This window comes from Pristiophorus japonicus, chromosome 7 (assembly GCF_044704955.1).
Source record: "Pristiophorus japonicus isolate sPriJap1 chromosome 7, sPriJap1.hap1, whole genome shotgun sequence".
Classification (NCBI taxonomy): domain Eukaryota; kingdom Metazoa; phylum Chordata; class Chondrichthyes; family Pristiophoridae; genus Pristiophorus; species Pristiophorus japonicus.
In genome coordinates, this window is record NC_091983.1 from 111809248 (window position 1) to 111822010 (window position 12763).

At 44.2% G+C, this 12763-nt stretch overlaps 1 protein-coding gene across 2 annotated transcripts in view; it reads right to left on the reverse strand.

Annotated features, from left to right (window-relative positions):
- LOC139267240 (venom phosphodiesterase 2-like) overlaps positions 1 to 12763 on the reverse strand; it is a 187795-nt gene that overhangs the window by 120122 nt on the left and 54910 nt on the right. For both annotated transcript variants that reach the window (XM_070885244.1, XM_070885243.1), the window contains exon 5: positions 8835 to 8932. In XM_070885244.1, coding sequence (XP_070741345.1) covers positions 8835 to 8932 — 98 coding nt within the window. The remainder of the gene's footprint in view (positions 1 to 8834; positions 8933 to 12763) is intronic.

Below are 12763 nucleotides of genomic sequence, written 5' to 3' on the forward strand. Positions count from 1 at the left end.
CGTCCAACTTAAAGCATGCAACACCATGGGAGGTTTGGTACACTGTATTATGAAGATCATTTTTCCAAGTACGTGCTGTGATTACTCAGAAAATAACTCCTTACATACACACACACACACAATGGTTTGGATTTTGCAGTTAGCGGCAAAGGAACAGCACTCGCTGTTCACCTCTCCGATAGCTGCCCACAAAGTTTCTGCAGGCTTTAGAGTGCAAACATGCTTTTAAATCTGCCGTCTGATCCAGCGCGGCGCCCTCTAATGGGGACTTGTGGTGTCTGTGCACAGAGCAAGAAAAAGCAAAGCGCTTCAAATCAATTCGATTGTCGAATCCTCACAGACACACAAGGGCCGAAATTGACCTCCTGTGCGCCTGCTATCAGCGCCCTTCACGGAATTGGGTGGGGGTTTTGCAGAGGTGCTAAGAGGTAGCGCCTTGCTCCTGCTGGCAGCGCCCCGCTCGGCATGAGCCCGGCGATGATGATGTCATCGGCAGGCACAGTGTCCCATTACTGTCCCGGAAGAGAAATACAGCACGGCCCCTCGCTTACCACTTGCCGCTGACTAGGACAGCTTCAGCTGTTCAGTTGCAGCTGGGAGTCGGCTGGAGGAACATTATTTAAAGGCGCCATCTTGACTCACAATTTTTGTCAGCCGTTACTCTCTGCAGCTTGCAAACATATAGCCAGAGTGGCTGATGGACAGATTTACACGATTTTCACTTCAAGGACTGTTCTGCTTCCTAACTATTCCCTTGCATCATTAAGGGCAGATTTGAAACCACAAAATTTATAACGTTTCATGGGGGCTACGTTGTCACTCGATCTTCTGCTCAGACATCACCGTTGGAGGTTGCTTAGGCAGAGACACGGGGTGCAAAGACACGGGGAGAGGACAGAACATAAGAAATAGGAGCAGAAGTAGGCCATTTTGCCCCTCGAGCCTGCTCCGCTAGTCAATAAAATCATGACAGGGAGCAAGGCAGAGTGAAAGGAAGATGGAAAGGCAGCAAAATGTGGCCAGAGGGAGAAGGCCCAACAGCGATGGCAACAGGAGAACTTACCCTCCCAAGGTATTCCGGCAACAGTACTCCTACATCAATTTCACTGAGGAACAGTGTGTTCGAAGACTGCGCTTCAGCAAGGATGGGGTCACAGTGCTCTGCCATCTGCAGCAAGCAGACCTCGAGCCTCAGACCAGGGTGAGGACAACTCTCTCAATAGCAGTCAAGGGCACCATCGCGCTCAATTTCTACGCCAATGGATCCTTCCCGGGAGCGACAGTAGAATTCTCCAACATCTCCTCGTTTGCCTTCCATTGTTCCATCTGCGAGGTCACAGTCGCTCTGTACAGAAGGAGGAGGCACTACATCTCGTTACCATGAGCAGAGAGAAGCAACACGAGCGTGTATGTGGCTTTGCCAGGATAGCGGGCTTCCCCCATGGTGCAAGGCATCATTGACTGCACCCACGTCGCTTTGTGGGCACTGCATCACAATCTGGAGGTCTTCCATAATCGCAAAGGCTACCATTCACTGAATGTGCAGTTGGTGTGCAGAATCCTCACCTTCAATGCCCGCTGTACTGGCAGCAGACCGGTGTGCCAGATCTCTTCCAGCCACAACATCAAGCTCGCAGCTGGCTGCTCGGAGAAAAGGGCTATCCACTCTCCACCTGGCTCATGACTCCCCTCCGCAATCCTGACACTCCTGCCCAGCACTCATACAATGAGAGCCATGCTGCGACCAGGGATCATCACTGAGCAGACCATCGGAGAGCTGAAGCAACGGTTCCGCTGCCTTGACCACTCGGGAGGAGTCCTCCAGTACTCGCCTGAACAGGTGTCCCTATTCATCGTCGTCTGCTGAATGTTGCACAACTTGGCCATCATGAGGGCACAGCCATTGCAACGAGACACAGCTGCACCCCCTGAGAAGGAAGAGGAGAAAGCGAAGGGGGCGGAGGACGACGCGGTGGAGCAGCAACACCAGCGATGGAGGAGGTAGCGAGTCAATCGCGATTCTGCAAGGGTGATCCACATCAGAGTTCGGTGCCAGTGAATTCCATCCCACTTCCTCTGGGTGACCCCATCACCACATCTATTTTCCCTTCTATACCAAAGCCCCAAAACTGAAATGAGACAACAGCAAAGATGAAATATTGCAGTGAAAACTTATATAACCATAAATGGTTTCATAATGTATTTAATAATCACCCTTGTGCATTTCTTTATATCCCTCTTTGCTTTAACTATACTAGTGCTCCTCTGCAGGGTGTCCCCTGTGGCTGCAGCACAGCTGGTGGAAGGCTGCTGTGTCAGGGCCAGAGACTACAGATGGCCTTGCAGGACGGCCCTCGACCAGCGTGGATGGATGGATGGGTGGATGGATAGGGACAGACACAGTAAATGAAGTATTTTTTTTTAAACTTCCCAATACTAAATCACCTTCAGAAGGAATGACACTCCTGTGAAATTAAATTTTCAGGGCCAGAGTTTGTTTGGCAGTAATTTTCAATGATCGCACTGTTAAAAATACAATTACACCTGAATGTACCAGCCCTAACTTTTTAATGCCATCTTTAGAAACATAGAAACATAGAAAATATAGAAAATAGGTGCAGGAGTAGGCCATTCGGCCCTTCGAGCCTGCACCACCATTCAATATCATGACTGATCATGCAACTTTAATACTCCATTCCTGCTTTCTCTCCATACCCCTTGATTCCTTTAGCTGTAAGGGCCACCTCTAACTCCCTTTTGAATATATCTAAATGAACTGGCCTCAACAGCTTTCTGTGGTAGAGAATTCCACAGGTTCACAATTCTCTGGGTGAAGAAGTTTCTCCTCATCTCGGTCCCAAATGGCTGACCCCTTACTCTTAGACTGTGACCTCTGGTTCTGGACTTCCCCAACATCGGGAACATTCTTCCTGCATTTAACCTGTCCAATCCAGTCAGAATGTTATATGTTTCTATGAGATCCCCTCTCATTCTTCTAAATTCCAGTGCATATAAGCCTAGTCGATCGAGTCTTTTATATGTCAGTCCAGCCATCCCGGGAATCAGTCTGATAAACCTTCGTTGCACACCCTCAATAGCAAGAATGTCCTTCCTCAGATTAGGATATCAAAACTGTACACAATATTCAAAGTGTGGTCTCACCAAGGCCCTGTACAACTGCAGTAAGACCTCCCTGCTCCTATACTCAAATCCTCTAGCTACGAAGGCCAATATGCCATTTGTCTTCTTCACCAACTTTCAATGACTGATGTACCATGACACCCAGGTCTCGTTGCACCTCCCCTTTTCCTAATCTGTCACCATTCAGATAAGATTCTGCCTCCCTGTTTTTGCCACCAAAGTGGATAACCTCACATTTATCTACATCTGCCATGTAGATGCCCACTCACCTAACCTGTCCACGTCACCCTGCAGCCTCTTAGCATCCTCCTCACAGCTCACATTGCCACCCAGCTTAGTGTCACCTGCAAACTTGGAGATATTACATTCAATTCCTTCGTCGAAATCATTAATGTATGTTGTAAATAGCTGGGGTCCCAGCACTGAACCTTGCGGTACACCACTAGTCACTGCCTGCCATTCTGAAAAGAACCCGTTTATTCTTACTTTCTGCCAACCAGTTCTCTATCCACATCAATACATTACTCCCAATACCATGTGCTTTAATTTTGCACACTAATCTCTTGTGTGGGGTCTTGTCAAAAGCCTTTTGAAAGTCCAAATATACCACATCCACTGTTTCTCCCTTGTCTACTCTACCAGTTACATCCTCAGAAAATTCTAGAAGATTTTTCAAGCATGATTTCCCTTTCATAAATCCATGCTGACTTGGACCGATCCTGTCACTGCTTTACAAATGTGTTGCTACTACGTCTTTAATAATTGATTCCAATATTTTCCCCACTACCGATGTCAGGCTAACCGGTCTACAATTACCCGTTTTCTCTTTTCCTCCTTTTTTAAAAAAGTGGGGTTACATTAGCTATCCTCCAATCCATAGAAACTGTTATAGAATGTTGGAAAATGACCATCAATGCATCCATTATTTCTAGGGCCACTTCCTTAAGGATGCAGACTATCAGGCCCTGGGGATTTATTGGCCTTCAATCCATCAATTTCCCTAACACAATTTCCTGACTAATAAGGATTTCCTTCAGTTCCTCCTCCTTGCTATACCCTCAGTCCCCTCGTATTTCCGGAAGGTTATTTGTGTCTTCCTTCGTGAAGACAGAAGCGAAGTGTTGGTTCAATTGGTCTGCCATTTCTTTGTTCCCCATTATAAATTCACCTGATTCTGACTGCAAGGAATTTGTCATTTGTCTTCACTCATCTTTTTCTCTTCACATATCTTTAGTGGGAGACTAGTGAGCAAGTATCCCAAGTTCATGCCATTGCATATCTTTCAATGCTGACTATCAGCAAGGACTGCTACAGCCCACCCTGTGAAGGAATGGGGCAAATCGGACAAGAACTTCCAGTTTTCCACATTTAAATGCGAATGCCATAGGTTGCTGTCCGATTTACTCTACAATAATGGTGAGTTCGGTTAGCCTCAGTATTAACACAAAATTCAAGAAATATATTTTTAAAAATCAAACTTCTCAAAGAACAAAAGTTTAGCAAACCTTCAGGGAAAATAAGTCCAAACCATTTCAGAGACACTAACACATGTCTTGCTTTGCCTTTTTTTTGGAAAAAGTCACACAATGACTATTGGCAGGAAAGTGATACAATATAACAGGTGATACTGTTTGAATTTATACATTTAATTGAAATGTGAACAGACTATTTTGAATGTTAGAGCATTGGTTGACATGCTGAGTGTTCAATGTGAAAACATCATGGTTTTAAAAAAAAAAGGATTCTGATTACATGGAATTCTGTAAGCTTCTCATTTGTTCCTGCTGTGCTCTATTACTCATTGCCTGCCCTGTTAATCACCATAACAGCAGTTAGAGGACAAAGAGCATTAATCAGCAATATTCATAACCAAATACACAATTATAAATTGGGACACCTTGAAAAGAAAAATTGAGAGAATCAGATTTGAAATGCAAGCCATTTTAATCTGAACTTTTAAAATATGAAAGCATTTTAGTTAGATTCTTCAGCTTCACTTCTCCAATGACTACAGTATAGAAGATGCGTAATGTACTTATTTTGAGTATTCAAATAAGTTCTGAAAATCAAGAAAGTGTTTTTAAAAAATCTGACAAATTAAACAAACAAAAGTACCTGTTTTAAAATGTGAAAAATGCATTCAGCCAAATGTGTGCAGCAGTTATGAAGCAGCATTAACATCTACTCTACTGAAAATCTATTTGGATACAGTGAAAATCCTCGAGTCACAGGCTCAAGGCGACAGAACAGGATTATATAGGATATATGGCACAGAAACAGGCCATTCAGCCCAACCAGTCCATGCCGGCGTTTATGCTCCACTCGAGCCTCCTCCTGTCTTTCCTCATCCAAATCTATCAGTATAACCCTCTATTCCCTTCTCCTTCACATGCTTGTCCAGCCTCCCCTTAAATGCATCTACACTATTCACTTCAACCACTCCCTGTGGTAGCGCATTCCACATTTTCACCAGTCTTTCGGTAAGAAGTTTCTTCTGAATTCCCTATTGGATTTCTTGATTATCCCATATTGATGACCTCTAGTTACGCTCTAGTGGAAACATTTCTCTCTGTATCCACTCTATCAAAACCTTACATAATTTTAAAGACCTCTATTAGGTCACCCTTTTTTCAAGAGTAAAGAGACCCAGCCTGTTCATCATTTCCTAATATGTATACCCTCACATTTCTGGTATCATCCTTGTAAATCTTCTCTGCACCTGCTCCAGTGCCATTATATTATTTCTATAATATGGCAACCAGAACTGTATATAGTGTGGTCTAACCATGGTTCGATACAGATTTAGCATAACTTCACTATTTTTCAATTCTATATCTCAAGAAATAAACCCTAGTACTTGGTTTGCTTTTTTATGGCCTTGCTAGCCTGTGTCGCAACTTTTAGTGATTTGTCTATTTGCTCTCCGAGATTGCTTTGTTCCTCAACCCTATCTAGACTTGCACCCTCCAAATAATAAGTGAGCTCCCTGTTCATCCGACCAAAAATGTAATATCCCACATCTATCTGTGTTGAACTTCATTTGCCAATTATATGCTCACTCTGCAAGTTTATTAATGTCCTCTTGGGTATTAACTATCCCCCCCAAATTGGTGTCATCCATAAATTTAGAAATTGTGTCTTTGATTCCAAAGTCTAAATTGTTAATGTAAATTGTGAACAACAGTGGTCCCTGCACTGATCCTTGTGGATCACCACTGCCTACTTGCTGCCGCTGTGAATAGCTACCTTTAACCCTACTCTCTGCTTTGTCTTGAAGCCAGCTAGCTATCCATTCTACTACATGTTCTTTGGCTCCGCATTCTCTGACCTTGTTCATCAGTCTATTATTGGGTACCTTATCAAAGACCTTTGGAAAATCTAGATAAATTACCATCGTCTACTCTCTGTTACCTCTTCAAAAAATTCAATGAGATTGGTCAAGCAAGACTTTACCTTTTGAAATCCATGCTGACTATTCATTATATGTTGCTATGGGAACCCGCATGGGTCCTAGCTATGCCTGTCTTTTCGTGGTATATGTGGAACATTCTTTGTTCCAGTCCTACTCGGATCCCCTCCCTCACCTCTTTTTCCGATACATCGATGACTGTATCAGTGCCGTTTCCTGCTCTCGCCCCGAATTAGAAAATTTCATTCACTTTACATCGGATTTCCACCCTTCCCTCATCTTCACATGGTCTATCTCCGACTCTTCCCTTCCCTTCCCTTCCTTGACTTCTCTAGTCTATCCCCAGAAATGGAGACATTGACAGACATTCACTCTAAGCCATCGACGCCCACAGCTACCTGGACTACACTTCCCCCCCACCCTGCATCCTGTAAGGACTCCATTCCAGTCTCTCAGATTCTCAGTCTCCGTCGCATCTGCTCTGATGACGCTACCTTCCACACTAGTGCCTCTGACATGTCTTCCTTTTTCCTTAACAGAGGATTCCCTTCTGCCATGGTTGACATGGCCCTTAACCATGTCCGTTCTATTTCCCGCATCTCTGCTCTCACCCCTTCCCTCCCTCTCAGAACCATGACAGGGTTCCCCTTATCCTTACCTTTCACCCACCAGCCTCCACGTTCAATGAATCATCCTACGCCACCTCCAGCATGATCCCACCACCAATCCCATCTTCAGCATTTCGAAGGGACCGCTCCCTCCACGACACCCTGGTCCATTCCACAATCACCCCCTCCCCTTCCCATGCAAGCACAGGAGATGCAACACCTACCCTTTTACCTTACCACTGTCCAGGGCCCCAAATACTCCTTCCAGGTGAAACAGCGATTTACTTGTATTTCTTTCATTTAGTATACTGTATTCGCTGCTCACGATGTGGTCTCCTCTATATTGGGGAGACGAAACGCAGATTGGGTGACCGCTTTGCGGAACACCTCCGTTCAGTCCGCAAGTATGACCCGAGCTTCTGGTCACCTGTCACTTTAATTCTCCGCTCCATTCCCACTCTGACCTCTGTCCTCAGACTCCTGCACTGTTCCAATGAAGCTCGAGAAACAGCAGCTCATCTTTCGTTTAGCACTTTACAGCCTTTGGACTCAACATCGAGTTCAACAATTTCAGACCTTAACCTCTGCCCATATTTTGCTCTTACTTATTTTTTCTCTCCGTGTATCCCATGGCAGCTTGTAATTATTCTGCCATTCACACCCTATCTAAACAAATCTTTTTCTATCTTCTGCTATTACCATCTCAATTCGGCCCATCATCCCTTTTGTCTCTCGAATCTCTCCTGTCTTCCAACCAGACCTTGCCTTTTGTTCTTTCTTCCCCTCCCCCTTTCAGTGCTCCTAAAGAATCTGTTCTTTCAAACATTCACCATTTCTGAAGGGTCATTGACCCGAAACGTTAACTCGGTTTCTCTCCACAGATGCTGCCTGACCCGCTAAGATTTCCAGCATTTTCTGTTTTTAATTTACTATTATATTTAGTTTCTATATGTTCTTCTATTTTCTCCTTTAGTAGGGATTCCATTATTTTTCCTACCACCGATGTTAAGCTCACTCTTAAATACAGGTATTACGTTCGCAGTTCTATGATGAATCAACACACAACAGAAATGGATCTGTTCTCAAGATATTCAAATAACATTGTAAATCAGGAGAGAAGAGCTTAAGTTTATAACCAGTGTATGATTCCCAAGGTATTATCTACTGTAATGTTTCAAAAAATGATTTACTTTTGGCTAGTAAGATGATTTATTCAATTTGCTGCTCTTTTATTTTATTTGGCATCATTGCAAACACTGATGGGCAAGTTGTAAGCTTGAGCCACAGCAAACTCTGCAAGATTCTGTGCATTTTGTAAGGGCACTTTTTTTTTAATCAAATTTTGTCCCTATTGAAGTTGGCACTCTGTGGCACTGATGCACAATAACCATCAGCTTAAAGAATATAATGCAACATCATCGCAATTAATTTTTTTAAGCCATAATTTGTAGTTGGTTGCCAGGAAATTCCATGGTCTAATGGATGGTCAATATACATTATCTAAGCAATAATGAATAGAATAGCTAATGAATGGCAGGGCTATTGAACATTTTTCTTGATCCAAGTGACTTTCACAAATTAAAGATACAAGGGCAGAGATGAAAACATTAACTATTGGAAGACACATATAAAGAGAATGGAATAGATTTGTTTTTCTCCCTTTTGATGATACTTACTCAGTTTGTCTATAACAGGCATGTAACTCTTCCACTTCTGCAAATAATCAGCTCTGAAACCATCGAATGAAATCAAGATAATAGGAGGCCGAGAGTACCTATAAAATCAGCATGTTGGAAGAAAATTCAGATTTAAATTGTTGCAACTTTTAGACAGAAAAAAGTACTAAATGAATTCTATGTACCTTTGTTCTCTGATGTTCTTATTTTAGTACTAAATAACCAACACTACTCTTCTACATATGAAAAGTAAAACAAAGTCGATTATCTAAGCTATGTGTGTTATATTTTACATCCATATTCAAAAATGACTTCTAGCTTTCTCAATGAATTAATTAGTAAAATACATCACAGGGCATGGTATTGCCATGGCTAATCGCACCATGTCAATCACAGATAAGGCCATCTCTGACTACTTCCTCGTATCGCTCTCCATAACCATATTCCCCTTCCACCATTCCCCCCCTCCAACCCTACCTCGGTGTGTCCGCCCCTGGAAAAAACTCTCTCCCGGCTCTCTTACAACTGCACTTATGAACTCCCAACTGTCCAGCCTTTGGCCCACCATTCGCCATGACATTTTTGCAGCTACCGATCACCCTTCGCACCACCTTTGATGCCCTAGTCCGTTACAACAATTGCTCTCTCTCACCCTGGCCATTCCCTCTGGTACAGCCCTGATCTTCATTCCCTTAAGTCCAAGGGATGCAGACTTGAACGGATATGGCAGACAACTGGTTTAGCCAATCACCGCCAGATCTGGCTGGACCACATAAAACATTATCGGATCCTGCTCATCTGCCAGAATTGCTCACTATTCCAGAATCATTCTTGAACGCAAAGATCAACCCCGGCTTCTATTCACTAATGGTCTTTTCAAACCCCTTTACCCAGTCTCCACACTCACCGTTGACAATAGCTGTGAGGAGCTCATGGACTTCTTTGTCGCGAAGGTTGAGACCATCTGTTTGGCTGCCTCTGCCTCTTCCCTTCCTTCCCCTAGCCCACTGGGCCAAACTTCCTCCAAGTATACCCCCTGCCCTAGCCCTGACCTCACATCTTCCTCCAGTTTCTCGGATCTCCACTCATGACCTTTCCAAGCTCCTGTCCATGAGACCCTGTCCAACTTCCTTGTCCCTATTCCCACCAAACTGCTGACCACCCAACTTCCTTTTCTGGCTCTCATGTTAGCTGACATTGTTAACAGTTCGCTCGCCTCAGATACTGTCCCCCTCTCCCTCAAATCTGCCATCATCACCCCTCTCCACAAAAAAAACAACCCTTGATCCCTCCATCCTTGCAAACTACCACCTCATCGCCAACCTTCCTTTCCTCTCCAAAGTCCTTGCAAGCATTGTCGCCTCCCAAATCCATGCCGATCTTTCCCGCAATTCCACGTTTGAATCCCTCCAATCCAGTTTCCGCACCTGCCACAGTACCGAAACTGCTCTCAAAGTCACAAATGGCATCCTTTGGGACTGTGACAAAGGCAAACTGTTCCCCCTCATCCTTCCTGATCTGTCTGCAGCCTTTGACATGGTTGACGACTCTACCCTTCTCCAACGCCTCTCCATCGTCCAGCAGGGTGGGACTGCACTCGTCTGGTTCCATTCTTATCTACCTAATCATAGCCAGAGAATAACCTGGAGCAGCTTCTCTTCCCACCCCAGCATTGTTACTTCGGTTGTCCCCCAAGGATTTATACTTGGCCCCCTCCTATTTCTCGTGTACATGTTGCCCCTTGGCAACATCATCCAAAAACAGTCAGTTTCCACATCGACACTGATGACACTCAGCTCTATCTCAATACTACTTTTCTCGATCCCTCCACGGTTTCTAAATTGGCAGACTGCTTGTCCGACATCCAGTTCTGGGTGAGCAGAAATTTTCTCCAATTGAATATTGTGAAGACCAAAGCCACTGTTTTCAGTCCCTGCCACAAACTCCATTCGCTAGCTACTGACTCCATCCCTCTCCCCAACTTCTGACTGAGGCTGAAAAACACTTCGCAACCTTGGTGCCATATTTGACACTGAAATCAGCTTTCGACCATGTATCCGCAGCATAACCATCAATTTCCATCGCCCATCTCTACCCTTGCCTCGGCTCATCCGCTGCTGTAGCCCTCATCCATGTCTTTGTTACCTCTAGACTTGACTATTCCCACGCACTCCCGGCTGACCTCCCACATTCTAGCCTACGAAAACTAGAGGTGATCCAAAACTCAGCTGCTCGTGACCTAACTCGCAGCAAGTCCTGCTCACCCATCACCCCTGTGCTCGCTGACCTACATTGGCTCCCAGTTAAGCAATGCCTCGATTTAAAAATTCTCATCCCCGTTTTCAAATCCCTCCATATCTCTATTCACCTTCAGCCCCACATCACCCACTGCGCCGCGACTCCCCCCCTGCCAAGATGCCTGCTCTCCTCTAATTCTGCGCTCTTGAGCATCCCTGATTATAATCGCTCAACCATTGGTGGCTGTGCCGTCTGTTACCTAGGACCCAAGCTCTGGAATTCTCTGCCTAAACCTCTCCGCCTCGTTTCCTCCTTTAAGACGCTCCTTAAAACCTACCTCTTTGACCAATGTTTTGGTCACCTGCCCTAATTTCTCCTTATGTGGCTCGGTGTTAAATTTTGTCTCTCATAATCCTCCTGTGTAGCGCCTTGGGACGTTTCACTACGTTAAAGCCACTATATAAATGCAAGTTGTTGTTGTCACACAAAGTGCACCCTCACTGACCTACTATGTTGGCTCCTGGTCCAGCAACACCTCGATTTTCAACTTCTCAGCCTGGTTTTCAAATCCCTCCATGGTCTCATCCCCTTCCTATCTCTAACATTCTCCAGCCCTACAACCCACCAAGACCTTTGCGCTCCTCCAATTCTAGCTTCCTGCGCATCCCTGATTTTCATCGCTCCACAATTGGCAGCTGTGCCTTCTATGCTTAAACTTATAGTGGACTTATAGTACAGATACGAGCATAACGTCATCAACAATTTCTAAAGAGTATCTTGCTCTTATACATGCAGCCCAGGGGAAAAAAAAACACATTCCCAACTATCCCAGAGATCTGCAGATCCCACAAGGTAATGAAACAGGATTTGGGAAATTCAAACGTGGTCTGGCGGCTCTGGCACTTGATTCCCAAATAAAAGTTTAAACATTCAAATCCCAAGGTGGTCATTATTCCAACTTCACTTGTTTAAATGAGGCGTTTCTTAAATTCTAGCTTTAAGCCACAAAGTGCATCATTATACAAACATGAAGCGATCCAGATTGCAGGGGGAAAAAGCACCTAATTTACTATGTTGATATTGTATCTCCTGCCAGCCGGTCAGAGAGGTTCACAGATTGCAATCATGCAACCCCACAAGCCAGTGTTCCAGCCTCATGTCTGGAAGGAAGCAAGTCATGAGAAGCAGCCTGCAAGGCATGGCAAAATTCCAACAACTGTATTACGTGGGATTTTTTTCTTTTAAAAAAAGAGAGACTAGTAAATGTTGGTATGCAGAGATTTGGATTTCCTTGTATACGAAACAGAGGGGCTCAAGTTTCGGCCTGAGTTGCTCCTATTATTTTGGAGCAACTAGTTTAGAATTGAGCATCTTAGAAATTGCAATTCTCGGCATTTAGTTTGCTCCACTTCTAGTGAGTTAGAATAGTTTCATTTTAGAACAGATTTTTTTTCCGTAAGGGGGCGTGTCCGCCTACTTATGCCTGTTTTGCAAGTTTAGACAGCGAAAACTTACTCCATTCTAAGTAAGTTTGGAGTAAGTGTAGATTTTTGTACGCTCAGAAAAACTTTGCCTACACTTATAAATCAGGCGAAGGGTATGAGATGGGGTGGGGGGGGGAAGTTTACAACATTAAACACATCACTTTTACAAATAAAGAGCCATCATCAATAATAAATGATAATTAAATC